Source organism: Peromyscus californicus, unplaced genomic scaffold (assembly GCF_007827085.1).
Source record: "Peromyscus californicus insignis strain IS unplaced genomic scaffold, ASM782708v3 Scaffold_13__1_contigs__length_99412109, whole genome shotgun sequence".
In the NCBI taxonomy this organism is placed as follows: Eukaryota; Metazoa; Chordata; class Mammalia; order Rodentia; family Cricetidae; genus Peromyscus; species Peromyscus californicus.
Window position 1 is genome coordinate 80,917,220 of NW_026294424.1, and position 18,849 is coordinate 80,936,068.

General features: G+C 37.4%; 1 protein-coding gene across 2 annotated transcripts; it reads left to right on the plus strand.

Moving 5' to 3' along the window:
• Positions 1 to 594: 594 nt before the first annotated feature.
• On the plus strand, positions 595 to 4,574 carry LOC128108938 (kappa-casein-like). 2 transcript variants are annotated; one of them, XM_052735959.1, is made up of 3 exons: positions 595 to 651; positions 1,073 to 1,102; positions 4,119 to 4,574. In XM_052735959.1, the coding sequence occupies exons 1-3, from the start codon at positions 595 to 597 to the stop codon at positions 4,572 to 4,574; spliced, it is 543 nt and encodes a 180-aa protein (XP_052591919.1). The 2 variants fall into 2 exon arrangements, with proteins under 2 accessions (XP_052591919.1, XP_052591920.1); XM_052735960.1 differs by lacking the exon at positions 1,073 to 1,102.
• The last annotated feature ends 14,275 nt before the right edge of the window (positions 4,575 to 18,849 follow it).

The window sequence follows — 18,849 nt, forward strand, 5'->3', positions numbered from 1 at the left end:
AGAAAATATTATTTTTCAGGTAATGATTTGAAAAGGTAATTAGAAAATAAGGAATTTAATAAGAACTCCATCCACTCAAGGAAACATTTTGCTTAGGTTGTCCAAAGTTGATTAGACATGAGATATTTGCAGTTCAGTGATTTCTTAGAGGTGGTTCTGAAATCAGTTTAGCAAACAGCCTCTCTAATCCCCTGAGACATACATCAGGAGAGGCAAATGGGGTCTGATATTCTTTCCTTTTACCTTCTGCAGGGTGGGGGCAACCCATGTCTTAACTCTGTGACTTTTATAAAGCCTGTTTTTCCATAACTCAAGTTTACACAACTACAGCAAAAATAATAGATTCAGTAAGACAGTATGCCCTTCACAAGTAGAATAGTGTATAATAACATATTAGACATTTGAAGTGTTGTTATTATCTAAGACTTCATTTGGTGTTTCTGTATTTTTGAGAAAATAGGTGTCCTCCCTTGACTAAATCTACCTATAAATTCAGAGGTATTTTTCTGCTTTAAGGAAAACATTACATACAACTACTTCCAACTTGTTAGCAAAAGAGTTTTAATTTAATATTTTAAATTTATTTTAGGTGCAATGATGAGGAATTTTATTGTAGTTGTGAATATTCTGGCATTAACTCTGCCCTTTTTGGTAAGTTAATTTAATATAAATTTTGTTTGTAAGGTTTAAATTATTTTTTATTTAGGATATCCAATTATATGACTATCAAAATATGGGCACTTTAAGGAGCATAACAGATGGTTAATAGTTTTTCTATATTTACTTGTATTATAAAAATATTCTTCTGAATATCCAGCTAGTTATCATAAGACATACTTCACCGTTCATGGAAAGTCTTCCAAATTCCTGTGCTATACAAATCTATTTTTAAGAGAGAAAATACCATAAATATAATTCATAAGCAATAAGTATAGAACTCCTAGTCCAGGATCAAAATTCTTTGGATGTAATTTCTATCCCTCCCATCTTCAAGCCTCCTTAGGGATTAAATACTTAAAGACTTTAAATACTTCACTTATTTCTCATGATTTCTCCTTCTATAACTCCTCAGGCTGCTGAGGTACAAAACCCACATCCAACAGTAAGTTGATATTATCTTTGTTAGAGACATGAACCCCAAACACAATACTCTGAAAAGGTCAATCATATTAAAATGCCTCTTGTCATAAAACTGAACAAATATTTAAATGCTTCAACAACTTTAAAAGACCTTCAGACTTTCTAGTATTCAAATTACTGTCTTTTGAGACATTCTTCCTGACTATGTGGCCTACTCAAGTTCTTCCCAGGTATCCATGCCCATAATTAGTTCTGTGGTTGGTTGACCTAGAATTATATTTTATATTTAAAATGAACCATGCAAAAAGGTCTGCTTCTTTCAACTTTTTAATTAATTTGCATTGTGGTTTGGGCTATTTTTTTTTCTCGAGACAGGGTTTCTCTGTGTAGCTTTGCGCCTTTCCTGGAACTCACTTGGTAGTCCAGGCTGGCCTCGAACTCACAGAGATCGGCCTGGCTCTGCCTCCCGAGTGCTGGGATTAAAGGCGTGCGCCACCACCGCCCGGCTTTGGGCTATTTTTATGCTTTGTTTTCACATTCATTCTGTAATTCCAAGACCTGATTCTGCCAGCAGACAAGGGGGTGTGGAGAACAACCCAGAGAGTACTGTAGGCCCGCTTGTTAAAATTAAAAAATCTTTAGATTATTTGATTAAATTGTCAAATATAAACAGGTGTCTACTAAACAATACTTTTGAGTAAATTCTTGGGTACAAAATTACCTTTAAAATTTTACTATGAGTGCCGGGCGGTGGTGGCGCACGCCTTTAATCCCAGCACTCGGGAGGCAGAGGCCGGCGGATCTCTGTGAGTTCGAGGCCAGCCTGGGCTACCAAGTGAGTTCCAGGAAAGGCGCAAAGCTACACAGAGAAACCCTGTCTCGAAAAACCAAAAAAAAAAAAAAAAAAAAAAATTTTACTATGAGCTTTACAAATGTAAATTTGTAAATTTACAAAAGTATGGTTTTCTGTGGCCAGTTGCATGTGAAGAACTTGGGTTTTCTCTATGAGTAGTAGAAAGTAATTTTAAGTCATAAAATGAATCCATTCCTGTTCTACAGCAATGCTTGAATTATTGAGCCTACTTTATAACAAATTTCCCTTCCTGCTTTCTTTACTAAGGATTTTTAATTAGTAAATATTAATTGTACATAATAATGTGCTATATTGTGACATTGACATACATATGCAAAATAAATTTTGGTCACACTTGCACCAATTTACCCTCTTGTCACTCCCATGGCTCCCTTCCGCTTCTCAATAAGTCCCTCTTCTACTTCTCACCCTTTTTTAGCTTCACTTTTCTTATGTTTCATATTTTATAGTGCAAGCAAAAACTAATTGACTTCACCCACAGAGATATGTGTAAAGGATCACTTACATGAGTGTGGGCAACTTACCAGTGGCTGAGCCACTATAGACAACGCCTCTTCTGAGGTTCCATTGCAGAGTGGTTCACACTCTGGACCCTGAAAATGCCACTCCTCTCCCAGCAGCCATTAACTGCCAACAGTTCCTCGGGGAGGGAGGGGCCTCGTGAGCCCCTCCCTATTCCATGATGGAATTTGGACAGGCTGAGTCTTGTACAAGTGTTGTGCAGGCAATCATAGCTGCTGAGACTTCCTGAGTACAAATGCCATATCCTAACTGGGAGACAGATCCATAAAGGTTTCAAATCACAAGTATATCATAAAATATATCAAAAAGAAAGAAGTTTATAGATTTTACCATTCCATATATGAGCTGTCAGAAGCATATGAAAATAACAATGTGATACTTTATTTATGTGCCAATTAAATCCTTCTATATATGTAAAAATGGGCATAATATTAATTTTGTCTCTAAAACAAAAGTGAAATAGAAAACAAACAAAAAAGAATCTCTGTTTTGATTTCTCTCTCTTGCCATTTCTCATTATTTTTCTCTAACCAATCAGGTTGCAGAGGTGCAAAATCAGGAACAACTGGCTGTAAGTCTATTTTCCGTTATTTATATAGTGGAAATATAATTTATGTAATATAGTAGTCTGCAGAGAGGAATATCTTCTGATTAAAACTAAATAAATATTTGACCTCCACAGAATAAACTAGTATCTTCTGATAAGTAAAAACATCACTAAAACAAAAGATAATATGAACCAAACTGAATGTTGGCCAGATAGTCTTAGTTTCTTTGAAAAGCCCAAGTTGTGAGGGCTCAAATGCTTCCTTTGCTTATCAGATGACTCTCCAATTGGAATACTTAAGGAAAAGAACAAAAGCAGAACTTATATCTCTCCTGTCCACTTGAAAAAGTTCAGTTGGAGAAAACGCCTTACCTAACTCATCCTTAAATCTACCACATTTGCTCAGATTGATGTCTCCTTTTGTTCCAAAACATCTTTGAAAAAATACATTAGCTGTTTTTTTTTACAGGAAGAGTTACTATACAGAATGGCTTTGTTGGTTCATTAATATCTGTATAGAAAATTATATCAAGAAAATTTTGTAACTGCACAAGGTTGGCAGAAATAAATAACAGAAAAGTCCTTAGTGGAAAAATTAAATTAAAAATATTTAAATCCAAGATTAACATTAAAAAAAATCTTCCCATGTTTTGTTATTCTGTGATAAAACATGCCATTTTTTGGGCTGATAACATTTACCAACAATTGTAATATATGAGGTGAGAATACATCCATGTGTGTCTGCGAACATTGTCTGTGTTTGCATATAATGGGTGTAGTTCTCCTTTAGACTTTCCTAGGTACTGCAATTAAATATGTAAAGTTTAGTTAGTACTTTCAATACATGCCATACTTCCATACAGGGAAACATATTTTACATTTTTAATTACCTAATTTGTTCAAAAGAAATGTGATTTCTACGTTAATACAAGTAATGTTTCACAATAGCGAAATCATGCACGGAATGGGAAATGTGTATATCCAAATGCTCTATTTGCTCACCATAAACCCTGCACTATTTCAAAAGCTGCCGTTGTTTTCTTTGCGTTTTGATCTCCAGTAAGAACCTTTCTGCACAATGTTCCCTTTCTGCAGTGCCGTGAAAAGCCTGAAATACGGTACGATCAGAAGAGAGTCCGGCACACACCAATTGGCTATATGCTGAACAGCAATCTTCGTTACGAACCTAATTACTACCACCAGAGGCCATCTGTAGCTGTTATCCCATATGCATATCACCCACTTGTTACCATACTGCCTCTGCTTAGGTCACTAGCCCAATTCTCCCAATGGCAGCCAATTCCAAATTTTCCCCAGCCTACTGTGGTACCTAACCCCATTCCAAGCCCATCCTTTCTTGCCATTCTTAACAATGAAAATGAAGAAAGCACTGTCGTTCCAAAAGTCCAAACCACTGCTCCTGTTGAGTCTACCCCAGTTCCCATCACTGAACCAGTGATGACTACTACTGCAGACAATCCAGAAGCTTCCACGGTGCTCATCAATACCCCTGAGGCTGTCACAGTTCCGGTATCTTCACGTGCAGCATAAAAACACTGAGGAACCATCCAAGACGACAATAAAGGTAAGCGAGCAAACGTAAAGCAAACAATCCATACAACAAGCAAGGACTTATCCACACAATCAAATATTCTAAACTAGTAAAAGTGGATAAATCATGTTAGGGGAGCAGGCAAAATAGCTAACTAGAATCGAAATTGGGGATAACTAAAGCATTGACAAATTAGCCTTTGTTTCAATAAGAAATGAAAACAGTCTGTTTTTACACAAAAGAAGAAACTTGTACTTTTATCAAACATGTTCCTGAAGGTTACAATCCTCCTTTTACCTGTTAATTTTATTGCATCCATACTTTACGAACAGTGAAGTAAAATATTTTCTACACTCTCATGTGCTGGGTCTGGAGTTACCAAAGGGAAATTTCTCCTACCTTGTTGTATATCATATGGAGTGTTGGGCCAATAAGCCCAGCTGCTAGGGAAATTGAGGCTGGAAGATCACAAGTTCAAGACCAGCCCAGTCTACATAGAGAATGGGCCAGCCTGAGAAACTTAGTGAGATCTTGTCTCAAAAATGTAAAAATGAAAAAAAAGGGGGGGACTGAGGATATAATTCAGTGTAAATTTGTTTCCCAACATGTGTGAGGGCCTAGATTCAATTCCCTGTACACAGAGAAAAACACAAAAAAGGAAGAGAGAGAGAGAGAGAGAGAGAGAGAGAGAGAGAGAGAGAGAAGGAAAATAAATCTGTAACAGTAGTGTCTGCACTCTGACGTTAGTATTAATAGGGTAAAAGAAATTACGTATTTTTCATGAAGTTCTTTACTTCAGAATGACTCCTGGAAAGATCTATGAAGTTGAGCCTCATTACTATCTTCTTAGATAAATTATGAAAGAATTAAAATGCTTACCTTTTCAAATGCATGAATATTAAATGGATACTTTCAAAATATTAAACGTGAGGCAAAATACCATTAATTATTTGAGTAAACAGATAACTAAAGTTTAAAATAATTGGGAAATTCTAGAAAGTTAAATAATGATAAATAATAGTGGTATTTTTAAAAACTCACAGAGGGTGAAATTATTTAGATAAAAGATTATGAATGCTGAGTTTTCTCATAACAGACATTTTTACCTGTCGACTGGGTGCATGTTCTATGGTCTAAGATGCCATGCAAGGGTCTGTGATCTGAGGTAGAGCTGCAAGTAGAAGGGTATCTACCTTCTCAGCAATAACCTCAGACTGGTTATCATTCTCTCTGGATTTTCATTTTGTCGGAACTTTGAGCTCACACTTCAAGTAGAAATGTGGATAAAATGTACAAAGTGAGAGCCTGTTCAGTGTCAAATGTGGGAGCCTAATACCACACCATGCTTCCATAGGGACTAATTTAAAATAAACGGAAACCACCTGTAACCGCATTAGATGTCATAGGTATAAGTTGTGGTTTTGAGTTGCTATTTAATAACTTGTGCTAAGAAAGTGAGGAAGAATTGGGTAAGTATTCAATATAGAGAGTTTTAGAACATAAAATAAGATATAGGATGAAAACAAGTATAGTTTAACATGGAGTTATATATTTTATTGATCCAAAGTCATTTCATGATTATGCTTTTAATGAAATGATCATTGTTTAATAGTATGTTTATTCATAACTCATGATTCTAGAATCCTGAAGTAAAATCACTATGTATCATTTATAAAGAAATTTGTCAGGAATAGTGACTATGTGTAAAACTGACATGAAATGTGCTGCACACTGCAATTTTATATATTAGAATTGAAACAATTAATTTAATAACGTCCTTGTATATGGGCATAAAAGAACTCTTGGAAGCTAAAGAAAACCTTAAATGCGAAAACTGCTAGCATGCTATGCACAAAATTCCCAAACTATCTTTATTTTTCACAGGTCTTCCTGAAACCAAATTCCAACATCGTGCCTCACCTTCAGGCATTTGCCTGCCATCATTCAAGAGAAATACAATTTTCACAGATTCAGATGTTTTTCTTCTTCCCTTACATTTTACATTGAGGCCACAGTTAACTTTTTTTTTTTTGATTCATGCACAATAAAGTCAATGAAATGCAGCTAATATCTGTTTAAACATTTAGAGTGTGTGTGTGTGTGTGTGTGTGTGTGTGTGTGTGCGCGTGTGTGTGTGTGTGTGTGTGTGTGTGTGTGTGTGTGTGTGTGTGTGTGTGTTGCACATGCATGCCTTAGAATGAATGTGTAGGTCAGAGAACAACTTGCAAGCATCACTTCTCTGCTTCCACCACATAAGACGTGGGCATTGAACTCGGCTGTCAGACTAAGCAGAAGGTGTCTTTACTCATTGAGCCATCTCACCAGTCAATAACTGAACGTCATGCGTGGAGACTATGGCAGTGCCCATAGAAGAACTATAGACTTAATATTCAGTGTGACTTTGGTATACAGTTCACCTGTGGGCAGAGATTAGAGTTGTTTATGATCTGACACTAAGAACTGCCACACGGGGATGATACTGCAATATTTGAAGTATGACACTGGAATCAGAGAAAATCTAAGTAATGGTGTTGCAATCCAGAGGACCACAAAGTGACACCTGTGACCATGAAACATGAGTGCTTAAGTAAAAGTCTAGAGTTTGCCCCAGAGCACAGGCATGCTACAGGCAAGCACAACTACAAACACAGCTAATCACAAAATCCCAGGCCTTGATGGAGACTCTACAAATGTAAAACTACTCTCACACATAATCCTTCCAAAAAAATTGTGGCCAAGTACACACACACACACACACACACACACACACACACACACACACACACTCAAACACACACTACTCCAGGATGCTTTAGGATTTCAATTCTTCCATGTAAAAATATTTGGTAACTAATCAGAGTTTTAAATATTCCCTTAAACAAATAGAACTAAGCCGATGGCTAGTCAACAACCTGCTTTCTGTACAAGCATGTGGAGCTGGGTTTGAGTCTCAAAACCTTTGTGAAACTGAGGTGGCAGAAACAGAAAGATCGCCAGAGCTCACCAGCTACATTACCTAGCCTAATTAGTGATTTTAAGGCCAATGGAAAAATGTCTCAAAAGAGGCAAATGGAATTCCTAAGCATGATTCCTGCGATTATCCTCAGGCTTCTGCACACATATTCACATAAACTATGCACATACACATTTTTAATTACAAGAAAAATTGGCAGATGTCTTAAATTATTGGCTTATATTTATGACATCATACCAGGAAAACATGAATTGCCTAGTGAAGGTCTTACTGATTACCAACCTAGTACAAAGCTACAATATTTTCACAAATGTGCTGTGATTTACAGTGACTTATGAAGGGACCAGTATTCGGCACAAGAGAACTCAAGACCAAGTTCTCAGCACCAAAGACATTTATTTGCCACAGAGTGACAAAGGGCAGGGAATAAGAGACAAAGACAGTAGATGGAGGACTAGAAAGAAGGAGAAGGGAACAAGGGAAAGGGGGAGGGATATTTGTCCTAGAGGGACAAAGAACTGTGTCTGGACAGAGAGGAGACAGGCATGGCTCCCAGGCAATTGGTGGTTTATAAAGGTAAAAAGAAAATCCTGTGTTAGGATGAAGTGTTCAACTTTAGTTGAGCATGTTAATTAGCTGAGTCAAGTGGGCCTCTTGTTGCTGGACTTCAATTCTTTCATAGCTGGACCCTGGAAGTCAGCCTCGGAAGGAGGGATTAGCCAAATAAGACCGTGGTGGCTAGCTTTAGGGATGCAATCTAATGGTTTTTAGCAAGGCAGAGGGAATGGGGGAGAAGAGCAAGGCCTGCCAGAGTCACAAGATGGAATGGGCAATGTTCCTTCAGTATATACATATATATATATATATATATATATATATATATATATATATATATATATATATATATAATTTTAAGTTAGGAAATAATGGACATGAAGTACATTTCCAGAGTATTGAGATCTGAGTCCACATAGTGTTGCTTGAAAGTCCGTCTTCCCTAACAGACACATAATCCAATGTAACAGAGTAAACAGAAAGCAGAAATGGACCTAAACATGTCACAGGTCTACTCAGTTTTCAAAAGGGCAACAAGCAGACACCATAGGGAAAGAAGTGCCTCTTCACATAGGTTTCTAGGACAACTGGAGGCATGTGCAAAGCAATGAAAGTGAGCTTTTATCTCAGAACATTTACCAAAATCCTCACAGAGTGTATAAAACTCTTAAGCGAAGACTTAAGTCTACAAAATTTCTGAAAGAACGACGAGAGGGAAAACTCCTCAAGACTGACCTTGACAACAATATTTTTGCATTACTCCAAAGCCCTGGTTACCACAGCATAAAACTGAAATTGAAAAACTATGACAGGAAAGCTGTCGAGCTTAATATGTAAGAGATAGACAATTCATATTTTCCTGATACGATGTCATAAATATGAACCAATTGTGAAAATCAAACAAAAATGAAAGACAACTACAGATTTGGAGGAAATATCCGCAAACCATAAATATGACAAGATCCGTGATTAGGAGTGCTCTACAAGTGGCCAAAGTTCAGTTCACAGCACCACAATGGATGGCTCACAGATGCTGGGAACATCAGCTCTGAGGGATCCAAGACCCTACGCTATCTTCCATGGGCACCCACTCACATGCTCATACCCCTGGACACAAACATACACAAGTACACAAAATTCGAAGAAAATAAAACTAATCATATTTTTAAGTCATAAATGGGGATCATAGAATATTTTTAAGCAATTAAGTTAATTAGATATAAGTAAAGAATAACATTGCCAATGAATAAAGAGAAAAATTGGATTTGTGAGCTTAGAGAGATTGACAAGTCATCAAAACAAATGGTTCTGTTTTCCATGTTATTTGAAAACTGGCAATTTGACTTTGAAGTTAAATTGACAGTTCCTAGTCATATATACACAGCTTATTTACAATAAATGAACCTACATAATTATTAGAAATACTCAAGATTGCAGTTATTCACCAAAATTTTAAAACATCAAAATGAGGCTAATAAACAGTCTAACCATGGTATAGAGGTTTATAAAGTACACAATATGCAAGACTGTTTTATTTTTTATTGAAATAACGTTTTTCACTTATTTTACATACCGACCACAGTTTCCCCTCCCTCCTCTACTTCTGTTCCCCCCTCCCATCAACACCCCATCCACTTTTCCTTCATCTCTGTCTTCATGTCTCCATTCAAATGGGGGAGGGGGGAGGCCTCCCATGGGCTTGAACAAAGCATGACACATCAAGTTGAGGCAGGATCCAGCTATGTTAACTGAGCATCTCTAACATTTGGTAAGTAGTTCTCAGAGACTCATCAGCACTGATCATCAAGCTGAATGTGTTGTGTCTGTAGCATCAGCAAATATTATTTTGTTTTATGTCAAAGTATTTTCAATATCCTCAGGATTAACTGCCAATCAATAAAACCTAATGAGAACAAATTAACCTTTGAGTAAAGCAATTTTCAATAACTAGGTTAAATTAAAAGCATATTTAAAAGCATTTGTGTTTTACATATTATATAAGATATAAGTTATATGTCAGAAGAACAATCCAAGTTTATTTTGAAGTTTTGATAGAGAATTTAAAAAGGAAACAATAACAGAAACACCCAAAATCACTGTCCTCTTCCTACGGGGGTAAAAATTGGTCTTGAATTAATGATTCAATTGGTTATGTATGCTTATGTATGTATGTATCATGCTGTTATTTTGTTTACTTGACTTGCATAAATGTTGTCTAAGTCATTAAACAGTACCACATACAAATGCATCATAAAGCATCATGTTACTGTTTCAGTATAACTCATATAGCTAATTATGATTGGGGACACATATGGTTTCGACAACTTTTTTTCACTTTTCTAAACAGATCTTACACTGCGTCGAGGAACAAATCCTTCCACAGGATAAAGCCCTAGATGTTCAAGGAATGAAGGCAACTCATCAAATATATGTTGTCTACAGGAATATCAAAGAACACTTTCTATCTCAGCTTGTACTCTGGAAAAATCATAAAAGGGGAGTGTCAAATGTAGGTCATAAAGTAGATGAAACCCTTCTTTGAGGCTTGATACAACAGAGACCAGAATGGGCCATTAAAAATAGTCCATGAGATATGACAGTTTGGGTGAAGAAGGTATAAATGAGAATCCTCAAGGTTTTAAGACTTCCCTGTTGATCAACCGAGGATAAAAGTGTGGAGAGAGGAGTGGGGGTCAGAATAATTAAAGATTTTAGACAAAAAAAAATGCTTGAAAAAGTTGCAGATAGTAATTTTAGGGAAAGAAAAATTAAGAGTCCCACTTATGAATATTGAGTTGAAAGCTGTTTATCTCCATTCCTACCCTACTACGCCATCTCAGCTCCTCCTGACCCCATCCCCCATCACTTCCCTTAACCTGCCTCCCAGTTTACCCAGGAGATTTCAACTATTTTCTCTTCTTGGGGTCCTGCATGCATGTCACTCTTAGGGTCCTCCTTTTTACCTAACTTATCTGGGGTTGTGGATTGTAGCATGGTTATCCTTTGCTTTGTGTCTAATATACATTTAAGACTGAGTATATAGCATGTTTTGCCTTCTGGATGTGGGGGATGGGAACAGGAGGGACTGAGATGGTCAAGTGGAGGGAGGGGCAGAGAGGGAGAGCAATGAAAAAGATATATTGGTAGAGGGAAATATTAGGGGTTAGGGAGAAACCTGGGGATAGGGAAATCCCCTGGAAACTACAAGGGTGATACCAACTAAGACTCCTAGCAATAATGGAGAGGGTGCCTGAGTTTACCTTCCCATATAATCAGATTAGTGACTACCCTATTTGTCATCATAGAACATCCAGTAACGGATGGAAGCAGATGCAGTGATCCACAACTAAGCACTGGGTAGAAATCCTAGACTTCAGTTGAAGAGAGGGAGGAGGGAAACACAGGAGCAAGTGAGGTCAAGATCATGATGGGGAAAACCAAAGACAGCTGACCCAAGCTGGTGTGATCTCATGGACTCTGGCCTGTCAGCTGGGGAACTTGCATGGGAATGAACTAGGCCCTCTGAATGTTGGTGACAGTTGTGTGGCTAGATCTGTTTTGGGAGCCCCTGGCAATGAGATCAGGACTTATTTTGGGTGCAAGAAATGGCTGTTGGAACACATTCCCTTGGGTGGGATACCTAGCTCAGCCTTGACACAGAGGGGAGGGGCTTGGTCCTGCCTCAACTTAATATGCCAGACTTGTTGACTCCCCAAGGGAAGCCTTATCTTCTGAGGAGTGGATGGGAATTGGGATGGGGGAAGTAGGGGGTGACAGGAGAAAGGGAGTAAAGGGGAACTGGGATTGGCATGTAAAATGAAAAAAAAAACTTTTTAAAATAAATAAATAAAAATAATATTGAATTTGAGATACCTATTCACCAATTAGGCAGAAAGATCAAGTAAACGGTGGGATCCGCGGCTAGGAGGGAAAGAACAGGTCAAGGCCAGTAAGACTGTACATTGAAGACTTGGTAAGATGGCATCAAACCCACTGACAGATGCAGCCTTCCTTCAGTGAGGACTGATGGAGAACAGGGTCAGACATCAAGATCTGGGTAACCTACTTTTTAGAAGCTTCTCAATAAAACCTTATTTGTCATTTAAATAATTTTAACCAAATTGAATGTATTCTCTTTAGCTGAGAGAGACACTTCTTGAGTTCACGTTAGGGAAGAGATTAAAGGCGAAAGCAAACACACTGTGGACAAAGGGTGGCTGATTTCCACAAACGTTGTCAGTCATTCTGAATCCCGAGGAGGATTCCATATGCAGAGAACAGCTAAACCAAAGAACAAGATGCTTTCCTCAGAAGGCTGTTAAACTGACCACTGTTTTTTCCTGATGTCATAGCACAAGGAACTGTTCATCCCTTATTGGCTATGTCCCCTTATCTAACAAGACAATGATTTTAAATGTCACAGTGGGGCATATAGAGATGTGACACTCAGAAGGGCATGTGGCCATTCTGGTTTGAAACTGATGACCTCAAATCTCGTGAAGAGGTGGCATTATGTATTGTTGTGTTACTGGCATGTCTATCATATCACTAACAATCCAACTTGAGCCACTAATAAAGTTTGTAGTTGAAGTATAAATAACTAAAGGGGCCTGGCCCTCAAGAGTGTCACTCTATTGGAGAACATTGATCTTCGTTTGATAGCAGCAGGTAGAGATTGTAAATAGTCTCTTGGTTGGGCTGGAACTTTGCATCTACCTCCTCTCCCTCCATGCTGGGATTTTGTCTTGTTTGAACTTGAGTACGTCTCGATCATTGCTGTCACAGACTCTGTGAGTTTAAATGTGTGTTTTGTCTGGAAGATGATGCTTCCCTGGACTCATCCACCTTATCTGGCTCTTACAAACTTTGTCTTGTTGCTTTTCATTTGTCTGTTTTGATTTTCATTTATTTTTGAAAGCAATAGAGAAAGAGCATGAAGTTGGGTAGATAGAGAGGGAAGAGGTATGATCTAGAAGTTGGGCAGTTAGAAAAATATGATCAAAATGCATTGTATGGAAAAATGAAATGGTAAAAATGGTTAATAAAGGTCCCATTGTGAAAAAGAAAAAAGACATAAAAGTGGGAAAAGGACTTGTTGAAATGATGGATTTCAGTGGGAGAGGGGGGATCACAGCAGGTAATGGAGGTAAGAAGAAAGTCATTATATGCATACACAAACTATATTAATGAAAAAAGAAAAAATGTGCTGATCTCACATTTCTTTGTTGTATAAATGGGTGGTTATTCAGGAGCACAGGCAAACTTGTAAAGAAAAATACCAAGTCTGCTTTGATTACGTTGTCTCTGAGATATGCATCAAACATCAAAGTGAATTATGCACTGGGATAAAACAGCTTGTGTACCAAAGGTGCTCAGCTAAACTATGGTCTCAGAAATGAGAAGTGAGTATATTACTTATTCTAAGTGAAGACTAAAACCATAAAATGTCAAGACATACAGTCAATTCAGAGGAAAATCAGAACATAGAAGGCTGCTTCAAAAGGAAAAGGAACAAGAGGAAGTGTTGTAAGCATTTTTGAGAGAGAAGAATGAATGTGACTTTGGGTGTGTAGGAGGTGGGGAGGATCTGGAAGGAGTGGTTGGGGGAAAAGAAAGTAATCAAATTATATGAAAAAAACTAAAAATAATTTCAAGAAACTTAGGAGGGAAAAAAGGCCTTTGACATTATTAAATGCCAAGACATATAACAACAAAAAAGCATATCTGGGATTCAAAAATAAATGATAATTAGCAATTTTCGCGAAAATATTTTCAACTGAGTAGAAGAAATTAAAATTAACTTTTAGGAAAGGCATAATATAGCATGTCACACACACCACACACACACACACACACACACACACACACACACACACACACACACACTTATTGTCTCTCTCCCTGGAGAAACCTACTCTACTTCAGAATGATGAAAATAAAAACCAATATATTGGTGATATATTGCATCCAGCAGATGACCAGTTCAGTTCTCTTGAATTCAGTGACAAAGTGAAATGTTGTTATAAATACATAAGTTTTAACATTTCTCTTGGTTTTTCTCTCATTTGAATGAAATTATAAAATGTTGCTTACAGTTGAAAAACAGCAATCAACAGAATCTTGTCAGAATTCTAGTTTTGGTCCATTAAATCAGCTGCTAACCCTCTCAACTTCTCAGGTTGTTGGCCCTACAATGAGAGATCTGATAATCATTTTTGCTCTTGGAGCTGGCTGTTTCAGGGATTAAATGGTAGAATAGATATGAAACATTTATGTTTCATATCAGTCAATAAGCCTCAATCCACAAGAGATAAATTTAAAGGAAAATCACAAAAGGAAATATTCTGCAATCACTCAGCCATAGTTTCCATGAAACTGCCGATGTTAGTTGTTTCTCAGTTTCAACAGATTTTGATAGTTGATGAGTCAGCAGAGTAATAACTGATCCCAGGGACCAGCTTTCCAGCCATGGACTTCTCCAACCATTGCACTGTGAGTGTAAAAGAGAAACAACATTGAAGAGCCAGTCACCATCACTTCCCATAGCAGCACCATAGAGAAGAAGCTGAGTGTGAGTGGAGAGTTTAAGGTTAGAAGGTCTAAAGGATCACTGTATGCTATGACCATATATCTCCTCTAGGAGACAGATGGTATATATGCGTATTAATCTTTAGAAATTAGAAGTTATACACAGAATTGAAATGGTTAAAACTATCATGGAACACCTGCTTGAACGGATGAACAGCAATGGACAGTCATTTTGTAGATTTCTGTTTGTAAACACTTCTTTAAAGACCACCATTTCTCTATGGTAAGGAGCTGTCTTAGGCGTGACCACGCAGGAATCTTTGCAAGGATGGGACACTGATTCAGGGGAAGAAGATCAGATTCTTCCTTTTGAACTGTGTGGACCAAGTCAGCAAAGATCTCAGGAATTCTGTGGGGGCCACAAATCACCACTTTTGACTTTGGCAGGTGTAGTAGCAAAAGCCTTTAGTCCTAGCACTTGGGAGGCAGAGGCAGGTGGATGGATCTGTGAGTTTGAGGCCAACGATCTACTCAGTGAGTTCTGGGACAGGCAGAGCCACATAGTGAGACCCTATATTAATAAAAAAACAATGACTAACTTGTTAGTAGCCTCCTGTTTCACCTTTAAAGTATCATCATATTTATACCACATTCTGTAATATATCATGTTGATTTTAATATAAAATTATTTAAATTCTCTTTTCTATTAATCTTTGAATGGAACTGATGGTAAAGGAATATGCATCTGATTCATTCATGACACAAGACTTTTAAACATAACAATATACAGCTACAGTTTGAGAAATAGAAAAAAAAAGGTTGTTGGTAATTATTCTATGTAGCCATTACAAAACATACTCAGAAGGAGTCTATGATGTGGTTTATCTCTCTGTTCAATGAAATTTCAAATTATCATTGACAACCATCCCATTGAATAAAACCCTCTACAATTACATTCTCTTCAAAACTGTTTCCTCATTCTGTTCTTCTATATGCTCTCAATATTTTGTAACTTCTGTGTAGTATATACCGAGTGTTGTTTTACATTACAAAGACATTATCTGTCTCTAACTAGCTTTTACCTGAAATACCTCAGGTTTTATTGCTACATCCTTGAGAGTGCCTAGGCTTATAAAAAGAAGGTAGAAGTGTATGTGTGTACATGAGTGGCGAGGCTGGTGATTTTATGTTATTGGTTTTCTAAACTGAGAGTCTGCTACTAGAATGCTAAACTTGCTGTGTGGTGGTGGTCCATGCCTTTGATCCCAGCACAAAGGAGGTGATCCCTGTGAACTCAAGGCCAGCCTGGTCTACAGAATGAGTTCTATAGCCAGGGCTACACATAGAAACCCTGTCTCAAAAAACCAAAAATTAAAAAATAAAGAATGCTAAACTTGACAAAACTTTCCAATTCCTGTCTTCAAACTCGTCAATCATATCCTGCTACCTCTTGGTATTATGTAGATTTTAATTTAGATTTTTTTGACATGATGTGATACAAAGAGTTCAATATGTGGCAACATTTTTCTTTTCTATTTTATTCTTTTCTATCATAGGTACATGGGAAAGTTCAGTAAGCGATAAAAATATCCCTATGATATCCGGATCTCAAAGTCACCCAAAAATGATGTTAATCACATGAGAAATCAATGTTTCCCCAGTGTAAAACACTAAATGTTCTTTAGAAAACTGTCTCAGGTATTAACCAGTAACAGTTTATTCAATAAGATCTAGAAAATAGCATTCATGAATATATGAACAGTTATTTTTAAAGAACTGATAAAATAAAGTCATGAAACTGCAAATCCCCTCTGTGTTTACTTTTCAAAGGTCAACCACTAATAAACTGACAGTATAATTGCAAATGACTGGCAAAGTTTGGAGGGCTCTTAGTTGCATATTCCATATCAGAACTGTATCTTCTGGATTTCTGTTAATACTCAGTCTTTTTTAAAATGTGTAGGTAATTCTGAATAAGATGAAAGCTCTCCTCCTGCTATCTGTCATCCTGGCAGTAACATCTTGTCTCCCAGTGAGTACTCGTCTAATCTCTATAGAGTGTTTATGAACATTTGTTATGAGTCCTGAGTCTCCACACACTTTAGTTGATAAAGATACTGAACACCTGACCTGTAGCATCATATTTCAGAAAATGTCAGATGCTCTTTGGTACACAATTTTATTTCATGTAGTTTTCTGTAATAAATGTAGATATTGAAAAATAGAGTGTTAGAAATAGGAGTGTCACCCAGTGCTACAGTACTTACCTAGTGGTTGTTTTAGTTTAGTTTCTATTGCTGTGGTGACACCACCATAACCAAAATCAACCTGGAGAGTACAGGGTTCATTGCAGCTTACAACTCTTAGGTCACAGTCTACCACTAAGGGGGTCAGAGCAGGAGCTAAGGACAGGAGCAGGAGGCTAGAGCTGAGCTGAGGCCAGAGAGCGATGCTGCTCTCTGATTTTCTTCTCATGACTTGCTCATCATGCTCTCTCATCCACTTCCGACCACCTGCTCAGGGGGAGTACTGCACTTGGTGTCTGGGCCCTTCCATCAATACCTGTACAAGAAATGCCCCATAGACTTGCCCAAAGGAAATCTGATGGAGACATAATTTCAACTGAAGTTTCTCCTCTCAGATAACCCTAATTTGTATCAAGTTGCCAAAAAAAAAAAAAAAAAAAACTGATACACTAGCTAAGAGAAGCCCAAGGGTTTGCAGTTGACTCTCAGCACCACAAAAAGAAAAGGCAAAAATGATGCATGGTTACATAATTCCACAACATAGTCTCTACATCATCTGGATAACCAAGTCCTATACGTTAATGGACAGCATAAAACAGTGCTAGACAGTAGTTGACTTACTTCTCATATATAGATATATTTCTCATGCATTTTTATCATCACAGGTCAAATTAATTTCACTGTTTGACTTCTAGGTGACCCAGGACCAGGAACAAGAAAAACAGAATGTAAGTTGCTTTCCATCTTTATAAGTCACAACTGTGCTTAAACACATTTAGATATCCAAACCTCTCAGCCTCTGAAGAATTTCTCCAAAGTCTTTGGAGTATTAGCATGAGACAGAGGTATAGAATTTGATTTTTGGAGGAATACTTGAATTCAATACAAATTTATTGATTAATATCTGTCTATACAGAGAGAAATATCTTTACATCTCATGTAACATGACATGCAGATTTGATTATGAATCACTCTGTGACAAAGAGGGCACACAGCCCAGTTACCTAAAACTTCCTGCAAGGCTCCATCTCTTAAAGACACCACCTTTCAATAGCATCGAGACAAAAACCAAGTCTTTAACAGATGATCCTTCTAGGAACATTTGACTTCCCATTCCAGATAGTACCAGGCCAGCTGTGATGACCAAAGTAGGGAAAAATTCAGTGAAACATTATTTTGGTATGAACAGACGAGCAAATCAAGAAAATTTAAGAAATTTTACAGAAATATATATATGTGTATATATTTATATAATAATATATTTATATATGTATATGTATGTATATATAGAGAGAGAATGTGTGTGTGTGAGAGAGAGAGAGAGAAAGAGAGAGAGAGAGAGAGAGAGAGAGAGAGAGAGAGAGAGAGAGAGAGTGTTATGGAAATATTCTTAACTGAAAAACATGACTCAACAGACAGCTAAAAATAAAGAATTTGCTTTAATTTGCATGACCTGACCTAAGGACTAACTTGGGAATGAAGAAATGACAGATAAGCATACAGAAAACTTGGGATGGAGTAGACCATGTGCTCCAAGGGATATGCACCTGCAGCAGCCTAGACACTCAGCACTCTATTATATACATCAAGAACAAGGACATGGGTTAGCTAATGTCAGCAAGAGGTCCCGGTATGGGAACAGTGTTAGTTTACAGTCATTGAGGAAGAGGAAGCTCCATTTGATACTTTCTGAACACACTGGTTTTAGCTAACCGGATACATTGTACACATTTCACAGGTGGGTTAGGGGAAGGATTAGCCATTCTTCTAAACCTGAGCTTGGTTTGCCATTCCCATGGGTCTGAGATATTGGGGTTCTTGGCATGGCCATGCTTAGGTCAGTAATATAAGACTTCATCCTCTCACCACAGAACTGACAGAATAAGGGGAGGAGATACAGAAAGAGAGATGATTTCCAACATGTGGTTTAATGAATGGTCATTTGAATCAAAGATATGTATCTATATGGGC